The sequence below is a fragment of the Oncorhynchus mykiss genome, chromosome 19 (assembly GCF_057628025.1).
Source record: "Oncorhynchus mykiss isolate SJ-2025 chromosome 19, ASM5762802v1, whole genome shotgun sequence".
NCBI lineage: Eukaryota > Metazoa > Chordata > Actinopteri > Salmoniformes > Salmonidae > Oncorhynchus > Oncorhynchus mykiss.
The window spans coordinates 54152170-54173783 of NC_143040.1; the positions used below are offsets into that span (position 1 = coordinate 54152170).

The following is a 21614-nucleotide window of genomic DNA, read 5'->3' on the forward strand; positions in this document are numbered from 1 at the left end:
TATGCATTGAGGAATGATAGTATGTAACTAGTAGTGATATTAAAACGTGAGTTTTCTTAAACATTGTAACAGAATGCATCACTAACGTTCATAAACTTGCGATTGTGGTTTGAGACACTGGTTTGAGCAGGGTTTGCGTGAGAAAACACAGTGTCATGTGATAAGAGGTCCAAGATCGGATTGGTTAGTTAGCGTGCTAGTGTATTTTCCGCTGAGGTAGCTGGCTATAAGAACGGTATTTTTTTTTTTTATCCCTGTGTTGAAGCAAGCAAATTTGGTCGCGTGATCTTCGTAGAAATGACTAAAAGAGCGTATCCTTTCGCTGAGTCATTCTCATCACAGTATAAAATTCACGTTGGACAAAAGGAGTTGAATCATCACGGCGTATTTGGGAACACGTACAGGCAAGAGGTCTTCGGTAATGTTTGCTGGCTAGCTAACCAATTATTCAGCTATTCGCTAACTTAGCAATGTTAGCTAGCTGACCCTACGCTGTTTGATGTTGTTTAGCTAGCTTGTACCAGATAAAACAGTATTAGCTAGATTACATACTGTTAACTAGCTATCTACGCCAAATATTCATGTCAAGTGATTAGCTACTTGATAGTAACGTTGGCTATATAGCTAATCTACCCATGACAGGCATTTAATGCAGTGTATGCCTTTGGTGGCTATTTCTAGGTAGCCACTACCTAGTTACAAGTCTTAACAAATCGCTGGGTGGATCTTTAATCTAGCCAACGTTAGGTGATTGTCTCATGCGTGACAGTACTGTAGTTAACTAGCTAATACGAGGGACGTTTGAATTTGGCCATGCTTTCTGGCAGCTAGTTAACTATGGTGTCTTATTTTGTCACTTAGTCAGACTACATGACCAAAAGTATGTGGACACCCGCTCGTCAAATCTCATTCAAAGTCATGCCCATTAATATGGAGTTGGTCCTCCCCTCCCCATACTGCTGTAACAGCCTCCACTCTTCTGGGAAGGCTTTCCATAGCAATGTTCCAACATCTAGTGGGGACTTGATTCCATTCAGTCACAATTCATCCCAAAGGTTTTTGATGGGGTTGAGGTCAGGCCCCTGTGCACGCCAATGAAGTTCTTCACCGATCTCAACAAACCATTTTTGTGTAGACCTCGCATTGTGCACGGGTCGTTGGGGGGAGAGAAACGGACCATTATTTTTTCCAAACCTTTACAGTTGGCACTATGCATTCCGGCAGAACCTTCTCCTGACATCCATCAAACAAAAAGTGTGGGAGCTGCTTTGTTAAACATCAGTGCGGCTTTTGACATTATCGATCATAGTCTGCTGCTGGAAACTTGTGTTATGGCTTTACACTAGAGGTCGACCGATTGATGATTTTTCAACGCCGATACCAATTATTGGAGGACCAAAAAAAGCTGATACCGCTTAATTGGCTTCTTTATATATATATATATATATATTGAAATAATGACAATTACAACAATACTGAATTAACACTTATTTGGAGAAGAAAGTAAAAGTGCAACATGTACCATGTAAAAAAATCTAACATAAGTTCCTTGCTCAGAACATGTGAAAGCTGGTGGTTCTTTTTAACATGAGTCTTCAATATTCCCAGCTAAGAAGTTTTAGGTTGTAGTTATTATAGGACTATTTCTCTATACCATTTGTATTTCATAGACCTTTGACAATTGGATGTTCTTATAGGCACTATAGTATTGCCAGGCTAATCTCGGGAGTTGATGGGCTTGAAGGCTCTGCTTCGAGCATTGCGAAGAGCTGCTGGCAAACGCAGGAAAGTGCCGTTTGAATGAATGCTTATGAGCCTGCTGCTGCCTACCACCGCTCAGACTGCTCTATCAAATCAGACTTAATTATAATATTATAAACACACAGAAATATGAGCCTTAGTTTCCAGATTTGACCATATTCATGACCTATCATTTCGAAAACAAAATGTTTATTCTTTCAGCGAAATACGGAACAATTCCGTATTTTATCGAACGGGTGGTAACCTTAAGTCTAAATATTGCTGTTACATTGCACAACCTTCAAAGTTATGTCATAATTATGTAAAATTCTGTCATTAACTACGGTCTCTGTTAGGAAGAAATGGTCTTCACACAGTTCAATGAGCCAGGCGGCCCAAACTGCTGCATATACCCTGATTCTGCTTGTGCTGAACGCAAGAGGAGTGGCACAACTTCCCTAGTTAATATTGCCTGCTGACATGAATTTCTTAAATAAATATGCAGGTTTAAAAATATGTATTTGTGTATTGATTTTAAGAAAGGCATTGATGTTCATGGTTAGGTACATTGGTGCAATGATTGTGCGTTCTTTGCGAATGTGCTTTTGTGAAATCGTCACCCGTTTGGCGAAGTTGAAGTAGGCTGTAATTCAATGATAAATTAACAGGCACCGCTAGTTAAACTAGTAATATCATCAACCATGTGTAGTTAACTAGTGATTATGTTAAGATTGTTTTTTTCATAAGGTAAGTTTAATGCTAGCTAGCAACTTACGGCACTCGCGTAACAGGTGGTCTGCCTGCCACGCAGTCTCCTCGTGGATTGCAATGTAATCGGCCATAATAGGCATCCAAAAATGCAGATGACCAATTGTTATGACAACTTGAAATCGGCCATGCCGATTAATCGGTCGACCTCTACTTTACATCCCCTGCTATATTGTAGATAAAGAGTTACCTGTCTAACAGAACATAAGGTTTTCTTTAACTTCTTATGGCTTAGATCCTGCTAACGGGATCGATATGACAACAGCCAGTGAAAGTGCAGGGCGCCAAATTCAAAACAGAAATCTCATAATTAAAATTCCTCAAACATACAAGTATTTTACACCATTTTAAAGATGCACTTCTTGTTAATCCCATCAGTGTCCGATTTCAAAAAGGCTTTACGACAAAAGCACACCAAACGATTATGTTAAGTCTGCACCTAGTCACAGAAAAACACACCCATTTTTCCAGCCAAAGAGAGAGTCACAAAAAGCAGAAATGGAGAGAAAATGAATCACTAACCTTTGATCTTCATCAGATGTCTCTCATAGGACTTCATGTTACACAATACATGTATGTTTTGTTCGCTAAAGTTCATATTTATATCCAAAAATCTGTTTACATTGGCGTTCAGTAATGTTTTGCTTCCAAAACATCTGGTGATTTTGCAGAGAGCCACATCAATTTACAGAAATACTCATCATAAATGTTGATGAAAATACAAGTGTTATGCATGGAACTTCAGATACACTTCTCCTTAATGCAACCGCTGTGTCAGATTTCCGAAAAGGCACACCATGCAATAATCTGAGTACAGAGACCAGAACAAGCCATACAGATATCCGCCACTTTGTGCAGTCAACAGAAGTCAGAAATGGCATTATAAATATTCACTTACCTTTGATCTTCATTAGAATGCACTCCCAGGAATCCCAGTTCCACAAATGTTTGATTTGTTCGATAAAGTCCATTTATGTATAGAATCATAGAATCAATCTTTAGTATGTTTTTATCATAAATCTTCAATAATGTTTCAACCGGAGAATTCCTTTGTCTGTAGAAATGCAATGGAATGCAGGTAACTCTCATGTGAGCGCGCGTGATCAGCTCATGGCACTCTGCCAGACCCCTGACTCAATCAGCTCGCGTTCCCCCCTCCTTCACAGTAGTAGCCTCAAACAAGGTTCTAAAGACTGTTGACATCAAGTGGAAGCCTTAGGAAGTGCAATATGACCAGGCAGTTTACTATGGGCACCTTATTCATCCAAGCTACTCAATACTGCCCCCAGCCATAAGAAGTTAATGGAAGCCTCCCTAATAGTCCAGGTATAATCAGGAATTCCCCAGGGAAGCTGTCTAGGCCCATTACTTGATTCAACCTCTACTAATGACATGCCACAGGCTTTGAGTGAAGCCCGTGTCTATGTATGCGGATGACTCAACACCTATACATGTCAGCTACTACAGCGACTGAAATGACTGCAACACTCAACAAAAAGTTGCAGTTTCAGAGTGGGCGGCAAGGAATAAGTTAGTCCTAAATATTTCTTAAACTAAAAGCATTGTATTTGGGACAAATAATTTACTAAACCCTAAACCTCAACTACGTCTTGTAATAAATGTATCAAATTGAGAAGACTAAACTGCTTGGAGTAATCCTGGATTGTCATGGTCAAAACATGTTCATACAACAGTAACTAAGATGGGGAGAAGTCTGTCCTTAATAAAGGACCGATCTACCTTAACAGCACTATCAACAAGGCAAGTCCTACAGGCCCTAGTTTTGTCACACCTGGACTACTGTTCAGTCGTGTGGTCAGGTGCCACAAAGGATTTAAGAAAATTGCTATTGTCTCAGAACAGGGCAGCACGGCTGGACCTTGGATGTACACAGAGCTAATATGAATGTCAGTCTCTCCTGGTTAAAGTGGAGGAGAGATTGACTTCATCACTACTTGTATTGACATGTTGAAAGCACCGCACTCTGTTTTGAACTACTGGTGCACAGCTCGGACACCCATGCTCAGACACCCATGCATATGGCTCTGAGGCACACAGTACCTCAGAGCCATGACTACATGGAACTCTATTCCACATCAAGCAACTGATGCAAACAGTAAAATTAGATTTTAAAAATACCTTATGGAACAGCGGGGACTGTGGCGCAATACAAAGACATGCATACACATAACATACGCTATACACGTACACATGGATGTTTGTACTATAGATATGTGGTGGAGTAGGGGCCTGAGGGTACAGTGTTGTGAATGTATTGTAATGTTTTTAAGATTGTATTAACTGCCTTAATTTTGATGGACCCCAGGAACAATAGCTGCTTCCTTGGCAGCAGCTAATGGGGATCCATAATAAATACAAACTCCATTTGTCCATCAGACTGCCAGATGGTGAAGTGTGATCATCACTCCAGAGAACGCGTTTCCGCTGCTCCAGAGTCCAATGGCGGCAAGCTTTACAGCACTCCAGCCGACGCTTGGCATTGTGATCTTAGGCTTGTGCGGCTGCTCGGCCATGGGAACCAATTTCATGAAGCTCTCGACCAACCGTTATTGTGTTAAAGTTGCTTCCAGAAGCCGCTTGGAACTCGGTAGTGAGTGAAACTGAGGACCTCTCACGACTGAGCTGTTGCTCTTTAGGTGTTTCCACTTCACAATAACGGCACTTACAGTTGACCGGGCAAGCTCTAGCAGGGCAGAAATTTGACGACCTGAGTTGTTGAAAAAGTGGCATCATATGATGTTGCCACGTTGAGTCAGAGCTCTTCAGTAAGTCCATTCAACTGTCAACGTTTGTTTACACCTATCAAATCAAACTTTATTTGCCAAATGCACAGAATACAACAACAAATGTAGACTACCATGAAATGCTTACTTTACAAGCCCTTTAACCAACAGTGGCATTCAAGAAGAAGAAAATATTTGCCAAGTAGGCTAAAATAAAAAGTAGTAATAACACAAGAATAACAACAACTAGGATATATACAGGGGGCACCGGTACCGAGTCAGTGTGCAGGGGTACAGGCTAGTTGAGGTAATCTGTACATGTAGGTGGGGGTGAAGTGACTATGCATAGGTAACAAATAAACAGTGCGTAGCAGCAGTGTAATGTAAATTATGAATTGTAAAGCAGTCTAATGGCTTGAGGGTAGAAGCTTTTGAGGAGCCTTTTGGTCCTGGACTTGGCACTCTGGTACCACTTGCCATGCGGTAGCAGAGAACAGTCTTGAGACTTGGGTGACTGGAGTCGCTGACAATTTTATGGTCTTTCCTCTGACACCGCCTATAATATAGGTCCTGGATGGCAGGAAGCTTGGTCCCTGTGATGTACTGGGCCATTCGCACTACCCTCTTTAGTGCCTTGCGGTCAGATGCTGAGAAGTTGCCATACCAGGCAGTGATGCAACCAATGCTCTCGATGGTGCAGCAGTAGAACCCTTTGAGGGTCTGGGGACCCATACCAAAGCTTTTCCTTCTCCTGAGGGGGAAAAGGTTTTGTCGTGCCCTCTTCATGTCTGTCTTGGTATGTTTGGACCATGATAGTTCGTTGGTGATGTGGACACCAAGGAACTTGAAGCTCTCAACCTGCTCCACTGCAGCCCCGTCAATGTTAATGGGGGCCTGTTCGGCCTGCCTTTTCCTGTAGTCCATGATCCGCTTCTTTGTCTTGCTCACATTGAGGGAAAGGTTGTTGTCCTGGCACCACACTGCCAGTTCTCCGACCTCCTCCCTATAGGCCGCCTCATCATTGATCAGGCCTACCACTGTGTCGTCAGCAAACATAATGATGGTGTTGGAGTCGTGTTTGGCCACGCAGTCGTGGGTGAACAGGGAATACAGGAGGGGACTAAGTACACACCCCAGTGTTGAGGATCAGTGTGGCAGACGTTGTTGCCTAGTCTTTCCGACTGGGGGCGGCCCGTCAGCAAGTCCAGGATGCAGAGGGAGGTGTTTAGTCCCAGGGTCCTTAGCTTAGTGGTGTGCTTTGTATACACTGGTTTTGAACGCTGAGCTGTAGTCAATGAACAGCATTTCAGCTGGGAAAGGCCAGTGTGGAGTGCGCTTGAGATTGCGTCATCTGTGGATCTGTTGGGGTGGTATGCAAATTGGAGTGGGTTTAGGGAGTCCGGGAGGATGCTGTTGTGAGCCATGACCAGCCTTTCAAAGCACTTCATGGCTACTGACGGGAGTTCCACAGGGCAGTAATCATTTAGGCAGGTTACCTTCGCTTCCTTGGGCACAGGGACTCGGGTGGTACGCTTGAAACATGTCGGTATTTCAGACTTTGTCAGGGAGATTGTAAATGTCAGTTAATACACTTGACAGTTGGTCCGCTTGCTTTGAGTACACGTCCTGGTAATCCGTCTGGCCCAGCGGCTTTGTGAATGTTGACCTGTTTAAAGGTTTTGTTCACATCGGCTACCGAGAGCGTTATCAGTCATCCAGAACAGCTGGTGCACTCGTGCATGCTTCAGTGTTGCTTGCCTCAAAGCTAGCATAAAATACATTTAGCTTGTCTAGTAGGTTCACGTCACTGGGCAGCTCACATCTGGGTTTTCCTTTTGTAGTCCGTAATAGTTTAAGCCCTGCCGCATCCGATGACCGTCAGAGCCGGTGTAGTAGGATTCAGTCTTAATCCCATGTTGACGCTTTGCTTGTTTGATGTTTTGTCTGAGAGCATAGCTTGATTTCTTATAAGCGTCTGGATTAGTGTCCCGCTCCTTGAAAGTGGCAGCTGTAGCATTTAGCTCAATGCGGATGTTGCCTGTAATCCATGGCTTCTGGTTGGGATATGTGCGTACAGTCACTGTGGGGGCGACATCATCGATGCCATTGGATGAATCCCGGAACGTATTCCAGTCTGTGCTAGCAAAACAGTCCTGTAGTGTAGCATCCGCGTCATCTGACCACTTCCGTATTGACCAAGTCACTGGTACTTCTTGCTTTAGTTTTTGCTTGTAAGCAGGAACCGGGAGGATAGAATTATGGTCAGATTTTCCAAATGGAGGGAGAGCTTTGTATGCGTCTCTGGAGTAAAGGTGGTCTAGGATTTATTTTTCCCCTGGTTGCACGTGACATGCTGGTAAAAATTTGATGAAACTTGTTTAAGTTTGCCTGCATTAAAGTCCCAGGCCACTAGGAGTGCCGCTTCTGGGTGAGCATTTTGTTCTTTGCTTATGACCTTGTAGAGTTGGTTGAGAGCGGTCTTAGTGCCAGCTTCGCTTTGTGGTGGTAAATAGACGGCTACGAATAATACAGATCGTGTGGTCGACAGCTTATCATAAGGTACTCTGCCTCAGGCGAGAAATACCTTGATACTTCTTTAATATTAGACATTGCGCACCTGCTGTTATTGACAAGGAGACACACCCCCACACCTTGTCTTACCAGAGGTAGCATCTCTGTTCTGCTGGTGCTTGGAAAATCCCACCAGCTGTATATTGTCAGTTTCTTCGTTCAGCGACGTCTTGGTGAAACATAAGATAGAACTGCTAAAGGGGTCGTAGTTAGCCTGCAGACTTCTGTCCTACTATCCAGGTCTATGCCCATCTTAAATAAGCATGCCCCTTCCAAAAAATGTAGAACAAAGAACAGATATAGCCCTTGGTTCACCCCATACTTTACTGCCCTTGACCAGCACAAAAACATCCTGTGGTGCACTGCACTAGCTTCGAATAGTCCCTGCTATATGCAACTTTTCAGTGAACTTAGGAACCCATCTATACAGGCAGTTAGGAAAGCAAAGGCTAGCTTTTTCAAACAGAAATTTGCATCCTGCAGCACAAACTCCAAAAAGTTCTGGGACACTAAAGTCCATGGCGAATCAGAGCACCTCCGCTGTCCACCACACTGAGGCTAGGAAACGCTGTCACCACAGATAAAGCCACTATAATCCAATTTCAATAAGCATTTTTCTACGGCTGGCCATGCTTTCCACCTGGCTACCCCTACCCCAGCCAACATCTCAGCACCCCCTACAGCAACTCCCCCCCCCGACTCTCCTTCACCCAAATCCAGACAGCTGATGTTCTGAAAGAGCTGCAAATTCTGGATCCCTGCAAATCAGCTGGGCTAGACGACCTCTTTTTCTAAAATTATCCACTGAAATTGTTGCAACCCCTATTGTTCAACCTCCTTTCGTTTCGTCTGAGATCCCCAAAGATTGGAACGCTGCCGCAGTCATGCCCCTCTTCAAAGGGGGAGACACTCTAGACCCAAACTGTTAGACCAATATCCATCCTGCCCTGCCTTTTGCTAAAATCTTCGAAAGCCAAGTTATTAAACCGATCACCAACCATTTTGAATCCCACCGTACCTTCTCCACTATGCAATCTGGTTTCCGAGCTGGTCATGAGTGCACCTCACCCACGCTCAAAGTCCTAAACCATATCATAACCCCCATCAATAAAATACAGTACTGTGCAGCTGTCTTCATCAACCTGGCCAAGGCTTTCGACTCTGTCAATCCGCATTCTTATCGGCCGCCTCAATAGCCTTCACCAACTACTTCTCAGATAGAGTTCAGTGTGTCATGTCTGGACCTCTGGCAGTCTCTAAGGGGTTGCCACAGGGTTCAATTCTCAAGCTCACTCTTTTCTCTGTATATATCAATGATGTCGCTCTTGCTGCTGGTGATTCTCTGATCCACTTCTATGCAGACGACACCATTCTGGCCCTTCTTTGGACACCGTTAACAAACATCCAAACAAGCTTCAATGCCATACAACCCTCCTTTCGTGGCCTCCAGCTACTTTTAAATGCCAGTAAAACTAAATGCATTCTCTTCAACCAATTGCTGCCCACACCCTCCCGCCTGACTAGCATCACTACTCTGGACGGTTCTGACTTAGAATATATGGACAACTACAAATACCTAGGTGTCTGGTTAGACTGTAAACTCTCCTTCCATACTCACATTAAGCATCTCCAATCCAAAATTAAATCAATCTGCTTCCTATTTCACAACAAAGCCTCCTTCACTCATGCTGCAATACATACCCTCGTAAAACTGAATATCCTTCGGTGATCATGTACAAAATAGTCTCAAACTCTACTCAGACTACATCCAATTTGCTATCACAGTGCCATCCGTTTTGTCACCAAAGCCCCATATACTACCCACCACTGCGATCTGTATGCTCTCGTTGGCTGGCCCTTGCTACATATTCATCGCCAAACCCACTGGCTCCAGGTCATCTACAAGTCTTTGCTAGGTAAAGCTTCGCCTTATCTCAGCTCACTGGTCACCGTAGCAGCACCCACCCGTAGCACGTGCTGCAGCAGGAATATTTCACTGGTCATCCCCAAAGCCAACACCTCCCTTGGCTGCCTTTCCTTCCAGTTCTCTGCTGCCAATGACTGGAACGAATTCAAAAATCGCTGAAGCTGGAGACTTATACCTCCCTCTCTAACTTTAAGCATCAGCTGTCGGAGCACCTTACGATCACTGTACCTGTACACCGCCCATCTGTAAATAGCACACCCAACTACCTCCTCCCCATATTGTTACTTATCCTCTTGCTCTTTTGCACCCCAGTATCTCTACTTGCACATCTCACTCCAGTGTAATGCTAAATTGTAATTATTTAGCCTCAATGGCCTATTTGTTGCCTTACGTCCCTAATCTTACTGCATTTGTACACACTGTACATAGATTGCTCTATTGTGTTATTGACTGTACATTTTGTACATTTATCCCATGTAACTGTTTTTGTCGCACTGCTTTATTTAATCTTGGCCAGGTCGCAGTTGTAAATGAGAACTTGTTCCCAACTGGCCTACCTGGTGAAATAAAAATAATAAACTGCTAGTATGTGTTAATGTCTCGGCACCTCTCTTCCAGAAAAGACGAAGGACCTGCTCTTCAATGGGACCAAAGCTGTCATGGGAAAAATCTGGAATATAGATGCAGAGAAGTGCTCAGCAATACAGCCATCGGGGTTAGGTATGAAACCTGATGTGAGCCAGACACTCCTGAGGGGACAGACACTGATTGGGCAAGATGGCAGACTACAGAGAACTACACCTGTTCAAGGTAATGAGCTTCTCATGTAAACTGCAACCTTTCACCCACATCTGAGAGTGGGCTGAAGGAAACCACTACTATCAGACTTGGAATCGCCATTCCAACTTCATTTCAGGAAATGATTACTGTTTAGTACAGGGGTGTCAAACTGCTGGTTGTGTAAAAAAATTAAATAAGTAAGACTTAAACATCTAGGGCCAGGACAATACCAGTATCGCACAATTTTTTTAGAGGTAAAAAATAAACACAGCAGACGACCGGGTCCTTTAGAAACCTTCTGTATGTAAATATTGTGTGCCATGGGTTGTAAAATAAGTTAATGCAACTCTGGATGACATGTTTGTTTCAACATTAGGGCTGTTTTTCCTAAAGAAGTTAAATCCACTTCGTGTTTTGTTTCCTTGCCGCAATACTGGTATTGTCCCGGCCCTATATACAACCAGTTGATGTGATTTTCGGACTCATCTGTGATCTTACAGGGGAGTGTGAACTCACAGATACTTGGCTCTCTGTGTAATGAGTTTGACACCTGTGCGTTAGTACATGAGACGGACACTTGCCCACAATTGGGATATTTTGACACATTTCCAGAATGGTCTGTGTGTATGGTTGTCTCAGGTTCAGCGTTGGCTCCAGTGGGGTGCTGTGTGTGTCAGAAGGCCCAGGGCACCAGGAGGCCGTGCTCCCAGTGTGACCGCCCAGCCTGCCCCTCCTGCATCCAGCAGTGTGCCAGCTGCTCCAGATCCTGCTGCTCTGTCTGCACCGTCATCGAGTAAGTGACTCCTCACCCTTCTCCTTTCATCCACTGAATTTGCCCTTTCTTTAATCGAGTCAGAGGGAGCATCTCTTCCGAGTTGAGTAAAAACGGCAAGCACTGCATCTACTGCGATTTCACTACCGTAGTGTAATGTTAATTTAAATAAATTAAATTTCCATGGTATATGGAGTTCTCAACTTAGTTTATTCTCAACGCTCACACAGGGTACCGTGTGGGCAACGCCAAATCTATTAAAATCAACAGGAAGCTCACTTTGTCAGGATGTACTAAAGGGGCAGAACAATAGACTGCATGGTCATATAACATAACCTGCACTGCACCCCCCCCCCCCCCCAATTGAATTGGTTTTTGCTCAATATCCCAAATGCCTGTATCGCAAGAATCAAGGTTTCTTTGAATTCATGTTTATGCATTTTATATTGGCTTGTTCTCGTATTTTTGGTCTCGCCGCTTTCACTCCTGTGCTGTGCTCCTTCCCATTTACACAAGAGTTCTGTATATAATGGTGAGAGGATCATGTCTCTGCCCTAACAATGAAAGTCGTTGTCCCAAAGGCACGTGACAAGCTTAGGTCCAAAATAAGCCCATAGAAACGCATTGGGCTTATATTGGCGAGAGTGAAACCTCTCGCTTCGCCTCTTCCTTTGTTTACACACCAAACCCCTCCCTCTGCAACTCACACTAACAAAATTGAGAGGTTACCTCTTCCCCTCTGACAAGCGGTTTCAATTCACTATTTGCATGAGTGGTTTGGTCCAACAATCGGTCATGGACACTGAAACAGATTGAGACATTTTACTGTAATAGAAAATGTACCTTTCTAACGATACATGTTTGTCTCAACTACTCAAATTGCGCGCAGAGCACACATTACTAAAGCAGGAGTATCAATGAACATTGATTCTGGAAATGTAATGCTCAGTTTGTCACATTGCGGTACCGCTAGCAGCATTTTAGTCTGTATAGTCTGTTTTATAAATGTGCAATAAGCATAACACTACTGTAAGGATTTGGCAACATGTTCTCATTCTGAGAAATAAGGTAGGCATCTTGATTTTTATGTCTGAACAAAGTGGACAGTCTAGCATGCTGTTCAGTTGGAGACATAACAATTCAACTGTTCTGCCTCACTAGCACGTTTACTTGAGATTGCGGCGTGTTAATTTCCTATAATGCCTGTTACAATAAATTAGTAATTATTAGTGAATGTGCATCATTCATGGTTTTGGTTTTAAATTTGTAACTGGGCATTTTCACAGACTTGCAAGCCACATCAGTGATTATTGCAAAAAAAGCAGGTTAAACTAATTTGATAAAATAAATTGATTAGTGAGGCTTATTTAGCTTAATTTCACACGCCTTGAATTCATTAGATTATTGCTGACTGAAATGCCTTGTATTTGAGCTTTAAATGTACAAGAGCTTATTTAGTAAGTCTCTAGTGAATTGCCTAAGTTTTTAAAACATTTTAAGTCAATGATTTTTCGGCCGTATCACCCAGCCCTAGACTGGACTCTGCTAAACCCTGCATAACTGGTACATGTGTGCTGACAACACAGGCGCAACTTTCCATGAGGGTACCTATGATGGTATGCAGTATTTTATGATTTAAGCAAGCAGTGCAGAGCATCTACTGTCTCTTGAACTTTATTTAGCCTGTTACTCATTGTTTTCTCTTTATCCTCCTCAGCTACAGTGGACAGTATGATCAAGTGCTGTGCTGTGGCTGCACATCATAATCAAGGATCAAGGATTGTTTTTATACATTTTAGTTGTCATTTCACATTAAATGTTAATTCTCAAATGTTATACATGTGTATTTTTGTATATATGTAGTTTGTAGAATAAATACTTTGCTTGCTTCTTTGCTTGTCATGCACAGTTTACATACAGCTCTCGAATGTTCAATATCAATCATGACTTCTTATGCTGCCCATAACAGAAGTGTATGTAGATCAAGGTTCCACCAAGTAATCTAGTGGACCAGCAGGTGGCAGTGTACATCAAGGCCTGATTTCAGACATAGCTGGGAAAAGATTCCTGTGACAGCTAAATACACTGGCAACACTTTCTTCTTCTTTTTTTCTTTCTTGCCTTCAATCAGTGACTGATTTCAGGGTCACTTATTATGCTCTGGGTAATTGTTCACAGTTGTGGACATACCCGGATGTGCAGATTACCAGTCTAACAGGATTCAGTCATGTCACCCAGGCCCTAGCCTGCTCCTTTGGACACTTGTGTAAATCATAATGGATTGTAATACTATAAAACCTGATTAAGGCACTAAAGCCAGTGCAAAATATACCTGCTAAATCTTGACTGGAACCTCAAATGCGGTCATATTACTCCAGTATTAGCATCTACGCTGGCTTCCTGTTATGGCTAAGGCTGATTTCAAGGTTTTACTGGTAACTTACAAAGTATTTAATGGACTTGCTAAGATTTGGTCCTGCCCTACATATACTTACTCTACGGTTATAGATGCAGGCCTCATTGTTCCTACAATTTCTAAGCAAACAACTGGAGACATGGCTTTTTCCTATAGAGCCTCTTTCTTATGGAATGTTCTGCTGATCCATATGAGAGACGCAGACTGTCTCAACCTTTAAATTAAAGTTCTGGGATACTGGCCTTCTAGGCAAAGTTGCAAAGAAAAATCTATCTCGGACTGGCAAATAAAATATTAAGATTGGCCAACGAACAGACACTGGACAGAGGAACCATGCTCCAGATACTCAACTAGTCTAAAGCATGCCAGTTTTATTGCTTCTTTAATCAGAACACAGTTTTCAGCTGTGCTAATGTAATTGCAAAAGAGTTTTCTAATGACAAATTAGCCTTTAAAGTGATCAATTGGATTAGCTAACACAACCTGCCATTGGAACACAGGAGTGAGAGTTGGTGATAATGGGCCTATGTAGATATTCCATTTAAAAAATCTCCCGTTTTTAGCTGCAATAGTCACGACATTAACAATGTCTACACAGTATTTCTGATCAAGTTATTTTATTTTTTTGTTTTCTTTCAAAAACAAGGACATTTCTAAGTGAACTCAAACTTTTGAATGTGTGTGTGGAAGCCACTTGTAATGAGTGGATTTGGCTATTTCAGCCACACCCGTTGCGGACAGGTATAAAATCGAGCACACAGCCATGCAATCTCCATAGGGAAACATTGGCAGTAGACTGGCCTTACTGAAGAGCTCAGTGACTTTCAATGTGGCACTGTCATATGACGCAACAATTCAGTTCATCAAATTTCTGCCCTGCTAGAGCTGCCCCGGTCAACTAAGTGCTGTTGTGAAGTTGGAAGTCTAGGCGCGACAATGGCTCAGCAGTGAAGTGGTAGGCCACACAAGCTTACAGAACAGGACCGCCAAGTGCTGAAGCGCATAAAAATCGTCTGTCCTTGGTTGCAACGCACTGCTGAGTTCCAAAAACGTTTGGGAGCTTTTTGAAATGGGTTTCCATGGCCGAGCAGCCACATACAAGCCCAAAATCACCATGACAAGTGTCTGCTGGAGTGGTGTAAAGCTCGCTGCCATTGGGCTCTGGAGCAGTGGTAATGTGTTCCCTGGAGTGATTGTCGGCTAATGGGGATCCTAATAAATCAAATTAATCATGCTTCACCATCTGGCAGATCGAAGGATGAATTTGGGTTTGGCGGATGCCAGGAGAACACCACCTGCCCAAATGCAAAGTGCCAACTGTAAAGTTTTGTTCGGGCTAGGCCCCTAAGTTCCAGTGAAGAGATCTTAAAACATCATTGGACTTTTATTGTTTTATTCTGTGTTACAGCATTCAACCCACAAAATGCATTTTATGTTAAAAAAAAAGATTATGTATTACGAACTGGCTGGTTCAAGACCTGAATGCTGATAAACTGACAGCTGTGGTATATCAGACTGTATACCACAGGTATGACAAAACATTCATTTTTACTGCTCTAATTACGTTGGTAACCAGTTTATAATAGCAATAAGGTACCTCGGGGGTTTGTAAACTCAGCAAAAAAAGGAACGTCCCTTTTTCAGGACTCTGTCTGTCAAAGATAATTCATAAAAATCCAAATAACTTCACAGATCTTCATTGTAAAGGGATTAAACACTTTTCCCCCATGCTTGTTCAATGAACCATAAACAATTAATGAACATGCACCTGTGGAACGGTCCTTAAGACACTAACAGCTTACAGGCGGTAGGCAATTAAGGTCACAGTTATGAAAACGTAGGACACTAAAGAGGCCTTTCTACTGACTGGAAAAACACCAAAATAAAGATGCCCAGGGTCTCTGCTCATCTGCGTGAATGTGCCTTAGGCATGCTGCAAGAAGGCATGAGGACTGCAGATGTGGCCAGGGCAATAAATTGCAATGTCCGTACTATGAGACGCCTAAGACAGGGAGACAGACGGACAGCTGATCGTCCTCGCAGTGGCACACCACGTGTAACAACACCTGCACAGGATCGGTACATCCAAACATCACACCTGCGGGACAGGTACAAGATGGCAACAACAACTGCCCGAGTTACACCAGGAACACACATTCCCTCCATCAGTGCTCAGACTGTTCGCAATAGGCTGAGAAAAGCAGGACTGAGGGCTTGTAGGCCTGTTGTAAGGCAGGTCCTCACCAGACACCACCGGCAACAACATTGCCTATGGGCACAAACCCACCATCGCTGGACCAGACAGGACTGGCAAAAAAGTGCTCTTCACTGACGAGTCGCGGTGTTGTCTCACCAGAGGTGATGGTCGGATTCGCGTTCATCGTCGAAGGAATGAGCGTTACACCGAGGCCTGTACTCTGGAGCGGGATCGATTTGGAGGTGGAGGGTCCATCATGGTCTAGGGCGGTGTGTCACAGCATCATCGGACTGAGCTTGTCATTGCAAGCAATCTCAGCACTGTGCGTTACAGGGAAGACATCCTCCTCCCTCACGTGGTACCCTTCCTGTAGGCTCATCCTGACATGACCCTCCAGCATGACAATTCCACCAGCTATACTGCTCGTTCTGTGCGTGATTTCCTGCAAGACAGGAATGTCAGTGTTCTGCCATGGCCAGCGAAGAGCCCTGATCTCAATCTCATTGAGCATGTCTGGGACCTGCTGTATCGGAGGGCTAGGGCCATTCCCCACAGAAATGTCCAGGAACTTGCAGGTGCCTTGGTGGAAAAGTGCAGTAACATCTCACAGCAAGAACTGGCAAATCTGGTGCATCCATGAGGAGGAGATGCACTGCTGGACTTAATGCAGCTGGTGGCCACACCAGATACTGACTGTTCCTTTTGATTTTAACCCCCCCTTTCTTCAGGGACACATTAATAAATTCCTGTTAAGTCACATGTCGGTGAAACGTATTCAGTTTATGTCTGTTGTTGAAACTTGTCATGTTCTTACAAACATTTACACATGTTAAGTTTGCTGAAAATAAATGCAGTTGAGAGGGAGAGGACGTTTCTTTTTTTTTGTTGCTGAGTTTGGTATATGGCCAATATACCATGGCTAAGGGCTGTATCCAGGCACACTCCACCTTGTGTCATACATAAGATCACCACTTAGCCGTGGTATTTTGGCCATATACCCCACCCCTCGTGTCTTAGTGATTAATTATACCATGGCATTGTTGAATACTCGTTTCTGATTGGCTTGAAGGGAATTCTAGAGCGTGCATAATTAAATTATTATTATTTCTAGCGGCAAATGTGTTCAATTATAGCCATTGTATAAAAGGGATAATCAACACGTGGCTGTGCGTTCTCTGCTAGCGCGTCGTGGAACACACCTTCCACGTTGTTCATTATTTTCCATAGAACGCATAGATCCTCTTGATTATCCCTTACATAATCGAACTGAAAGCACTAATCCCTCAGCACTAGTTAACCGTAAGGCACTGGAGTGATGAACCACTCTTGCTGTCTCTGCCTGGCCGGATCCACTCCACTGGGATTTTCTGCCTCTGAGTCACTGGCCTTGCTCACGCTATCCCATGCCGTCCCTAATATTCCATGCCGTCCCTCACTTCATGCCAGGCTTTTTTCGCTATTCTCAATTTGAGTGGGTTGAGTCACTGACTTGATCGTCCTATCCAGGTATGCGCTCCTCATGCTTGTTCGGTGGGAGAGATATTTGTGGGCCCCAGAAATCCAAATCAAATTTTATTGGTCACATTTAGCAGATGTTATTGGAGGTGTAGCGAAATGCTTGTATTTTTAACAAAAACATTTCTGGGCTAATAATGTAAGAAATAACACACCGGGCCTACTCTTTACTCTGTATTTATCGATGTCGCTCTTGCTGCTGGTGATTCTCTGATCCACCTCTACACAGACGACACTATTCTGTATACATCTGGCCCTTCTTTGGACACTGTGTTAACAAAACTCCAAACAAGATTCAATGCCATACAACACTCCTTCCGTGGCTTCCAACTGCTTTTAAATGCTAGTAAAACTAAATGCATGCCCTTCAACTGATTGCTGCTCGCACCCTCCCGTCTGACTAGCATCACCAAAGGCCATATACTACCCACCACTGCGACCTGTATGCACTCGTTGGCTGGCCCTTGCTACATATTCGTCGCCAAACCCACTGGCTCCAGGTCATCTATAAGTCTTTGCTAGGTAAAGCCCCGCCTTATCTCAGCTCACTGGTCACCATAGCAACACCCACCCGTAGCACGCACTCCAACAGGTATATTTCACTGGTCATCCCCAAAGCCAACACCTCCTTTGGCCGCCTTTCCTTTCAGTTCTCTGCTGCCAATGACTGGAATGAATTGCAAAAATCACTGAAGCTGGAGACTTATACCTCCCTCTCTAACTTTAAGCATCAGCTGTCAGAGAAGCTTACCGATCATCATCTGTAAATAGCACACCCAACTACCTCATCCCCATATTATTTTTATTTTTTTGGTCTTTTGCACCCCAGTATCTCTACTTACACATCATCATCTGCACATCTATCACTCCAGTGTTAATGCTAAATTTTAATTATTTTGCCTCTATGGCCTATTTATTGCCTTACCTCCCTAATCTTACCACATTTGCACACACTGTACATAGACTTTTCTATTGTGTTATTGACTGTACATTTGTTTATCCCATGTGTAACTCTGTGTTGCTTTTGTCACACTGCTTTGCTTTATCTTGGCCAGGTCGCAGTTGTAAATGAGAACTTGAGAGCTTGAGCATGAGAGCTTATCTGGTTAAATAAAGGTGAAATAAAATAAAAAGTGCTCCCTATAATTTTCCTGTCTGTCTCTCTCAGTCTCCCCTCCCGGAGGACCTGAGCCTTAAGACCATGCTTCAGGCCTACCTGACCCTACCTGGCCTGACAACTCCTGGCTGTCCCTGTCCCCAGTCCACCTGATTGTGCTGCTGATCCAGTTTCTGTTGTTCTGCCTGCGGCTATGGAACCCTGACCTGTTCACCCGACGAGCAACCTTGTCCCGGACTTGCTGTTTTGACTTTCTATTTTTCTCTCGCTCGCTCTCTCTACCAGACAAGCTGCCTCGACCTCTGAATGATCGGCTATGAAAAGCCAACTGACATTTACTCCTGAGGTGTTGACCTGTTGCACCCTATGTAACCACTGTGATTATTTGACCCTGCTGGTCATCTATGAACGTTTGTTCTTCAAGATATTCAACCTGGCCTTAATGGCCACGTACTCTTATAATCTACACCCTGCACAGCCAGAAGAGGGCTGGTCCTCTAGGTTTCTTCCTAGGTTCCTGCCTTTCTAGGGAGTTTTTCCTAGCCACTGTGCTTCTACATCTGCAACGCTTGCTCTTTGGGGTTTTAGGCTGGGTATCAGTATAAGCACTTTGTGACAACTGCTGATGTAAAAAGGGCTTTAAAAATCTATGTGATTGAATTTGATAGGCCAGATGGAATTATCACCATATTGCTTATCAGAGACGACAGTGGTGCCACTTCTGTATAGATTTTTACCTATCTAATCCTTTGTTCACCTCAAGTGCTTTGGGGGTTCATCAGTCGAAGCACATTTGTTGGAAAATAAATCTTCAAAAACCGGCAACACATCACTGGAAGTAGGCTGTTGGGGCTGTCTCAAGTTAGGCGTGAGTCAAATATTAGCCATCCTAGTAAACACATTGCAGAGTGTACATGCCTGGCTGTCATCTGAAACATTTACTTGAATTATTCTCTGTTCATTTATTATAAGGTGGATGCCAGAGCTGGGGTTATTCTCCCTTTGCTCGCTCTGAACTCTGTAATGACATTGTGTTAATGCACTCTTTAAATGGGAATGTGCAGCTGTCAGGGTTCAACACATCCCTACATCTGTCACTCTAATGTAACTCTGAAGTTCACAGTTTTCCTCCTAAGATTGTTCCTCTCCCCCTAGCATATGTATGGGGCCCTATGAGGAGAAGAAGCCGACTGGTCAGGCTTGGACACCAACTGCAGTGGGAGCGTGTGGCTTTGTCTTTCACCCATTCTTTTGGGGACCAGCTGTGCCCGGAGTGTGAGTGCCGAGCACAGCGATGCTACTGCTATAAATATGCGTCGGTGAGTGAGTGACAGCTGTGCAGTGGACCAAGGACACACTGTCTTGGCACTCCACGGACGAGTCACTCCAAACAAGGCAACCCCAGCATGACCTGAACACCAGTGATATATATCCAACTGTCTAGCTAATTGTCATTCATGTATTCAATTTCATAATGTAAGTTATGTATTGCAGAAGCATTTGAATGAAGCCAAACCAATTCTGTGACAAAATAAAAGGAAATGTAACTGAGAAAAACATTTTACGACAATGTCTATTTTTATTGTTACTGTTTCTGAGAGCAGTGTGATGCTGAGTCGATGTAAGTGAAAATAATGTCTATACCACAGATTAGTGTCTATATAGAGAAACGAGGCTGGGTTTTTGTACCAAGCTGTTTGTTTCTTTGTGTGTGCCCTTTTCAAGTGTTACCACCTGTCTTTTGTTAAGAAATAAATAAATAAACATGGACCACACCAGCTGTCCCTGGCAGTCCGTTCAGAGGTCAAGGGCTCCCACCGCTGGCCTTGTGAGGTGGTGGACACTTACGACTTTCATCTCAACAACTTCCTCCAAGTCTGCCTCTAAACTGGGGAATAAATAAATACAGAGAGTATTGTAGAGGTCCAAAACCATCTAAATGTACCAGGCTTAAAAGCCTTGGAAAGGAATGTTTTCAATATTCCATGATTTAACTCAGAGCCCACATCACAGCCCTGACATCTAGCAGTTAATCCTTATCACATGGACCATACTTTCCATACTCAGGTTTGGTTCATGTAGAAATCCATGTGATGGCCAAGTGCAGATATAACATGCTGATAGTGATGTGAATACCCTGAGAACTGAAGAAATGTTTACAGTGTGAGGTCCCTTATTTACTGGGAGGTAGTGGAGGCCGTTTGGTGTTTTTGAATGATCTTGGGAGGACATTGTTGTCTTTGTGCTGTGGTTGGCTGGTCAGCGCGGGCGGCAGTGTCGTCTGTTTGTGCATAAAGTTAGTGCTCGGAAGTGGGAGAAGACAGAGTGCCTGAGCTACTACCCAGTGACTGGATGAGGCCAAGGATGGGGCCGTAATTCGGGGTTAGTGCATGCTGCCATGTCTATGCACCACAGAATTGATGTGCTGGGGAGAGTAGTGGGAACTCCCAACCCATCCCCGAATGCATAGCAGAGTAGCTTTGCAGCGGGGGGATAATTAATACCCCTCCGCAAAGAAAATGACCAGTGAATTGACATGGAGATCCCCAATTAGACAAAATGTTTTGTTTGTTTGCTCACTTATGCAGTTTACTTTCATTAAAGAAAATTAAAAGGTGATTAATATGACACAACAATTGAAAGTTCTGGAAGAATGCTCCTGCTAAAGATCCCCTGCAGGTTATGGGTTCAGTGGGATAGAGAAGACCCACAATATTATCACATTGTGTTGTCTGTATACAGTCCTCTCACTACCAACACACACTTATCGGGTGTTGCTTGTGCAAAGGCAACAATGAAGACTCTCCTTGACAATATCTAAAGGTCGACAGTGGAAAATCCTCTTTCACCAGTTTGAATGCGTATTTCAATTTCCCATGCCAATTATTATATGGATTTATTGCCACAAATCCTGTCTTAGTTTAGTGTCAGATAATTTGGTGTGTCTTGGTCAGTAGAACACAAAACATAGGATTGTACAACTAAATCCCAAAGTGGGAAGAGTTGTGCCCCTAAACATGTTAACATGGTAATATCAGGAAACGCACAAGAAAGAGATCCACACAAG

At 43.5% G+C, this 21614-nt stretch overlaps 1 protein-coding gene across 3 annotated transcripts; it reads left to right on the forward strand.

Annotated features, from left to right (window-relative positions):
- The first annotated feature begins 119 nt into the window (after window positions 1-119).
- On the forward strand, window positions 120-20106 carry LOC110497969 (apoptosis regulatory protein Siva). 3 transcript variants are annotated; one of them, XM_021574459.3, is made up of 4 exons: window positions 120-418; window positions 10369-10560; window positions 11170-11323; window positions 18599-20106. In XM_021574459.3, the coding sequence occupies exons 1-4, from the start codon at window positions 298-300 to the stop codon at window positions 18618-18620; spliced, it is 489 nt and encodes a 162-aa protein (XP_021430134.2). In that variant the 5' UTR covers window positions 120-297; the 3' UTR covers window positions 18621-20106. The 3 variants fall into 3 exon arrangements, with proteins under 3 accessions (XP_021430134.2, XP_021430133.2, XP_090067498.1); XM_021574458.3 differs by lacking the exon at window positions 18599-20106 and adding an exon at window positions 13020-13193 and having other exon boundaries at window positions 127-418; XM_090211372.1 differs by lacking the exon at window positions 18599-20106 and adding an exon at window positions 13020-13193 and having other exon boundaries at window positions 187-404.
- Window positions 20107-21614: the final 1508 nt, after the last annotated feature.

Bases quoted from the DNA above. Each gene is read 5' to 3' on its own strand.
- LOC110497969 (XM_021574458.3), top strand. From the start codon at position 298: ATGACTAAAAGAGCGTATCCTTTCGCTGAGTCATTCTCATCACAGTAT. The intron at 10,561-11,169 runs GTAATGAGCTTC...TGGTTGTCTCAG, and splicing joins GAGAACTACACCTGTTCAAG to GTTCAGCGTTGGCTCCAGTG. The intron at 11,324-13,019 runs GTAAGTGACTCC...TATCCTCCTCAG, and splicing joins TCTGTCTGCACCGTCATCGA to CTACAGTGGACAGTATGATC.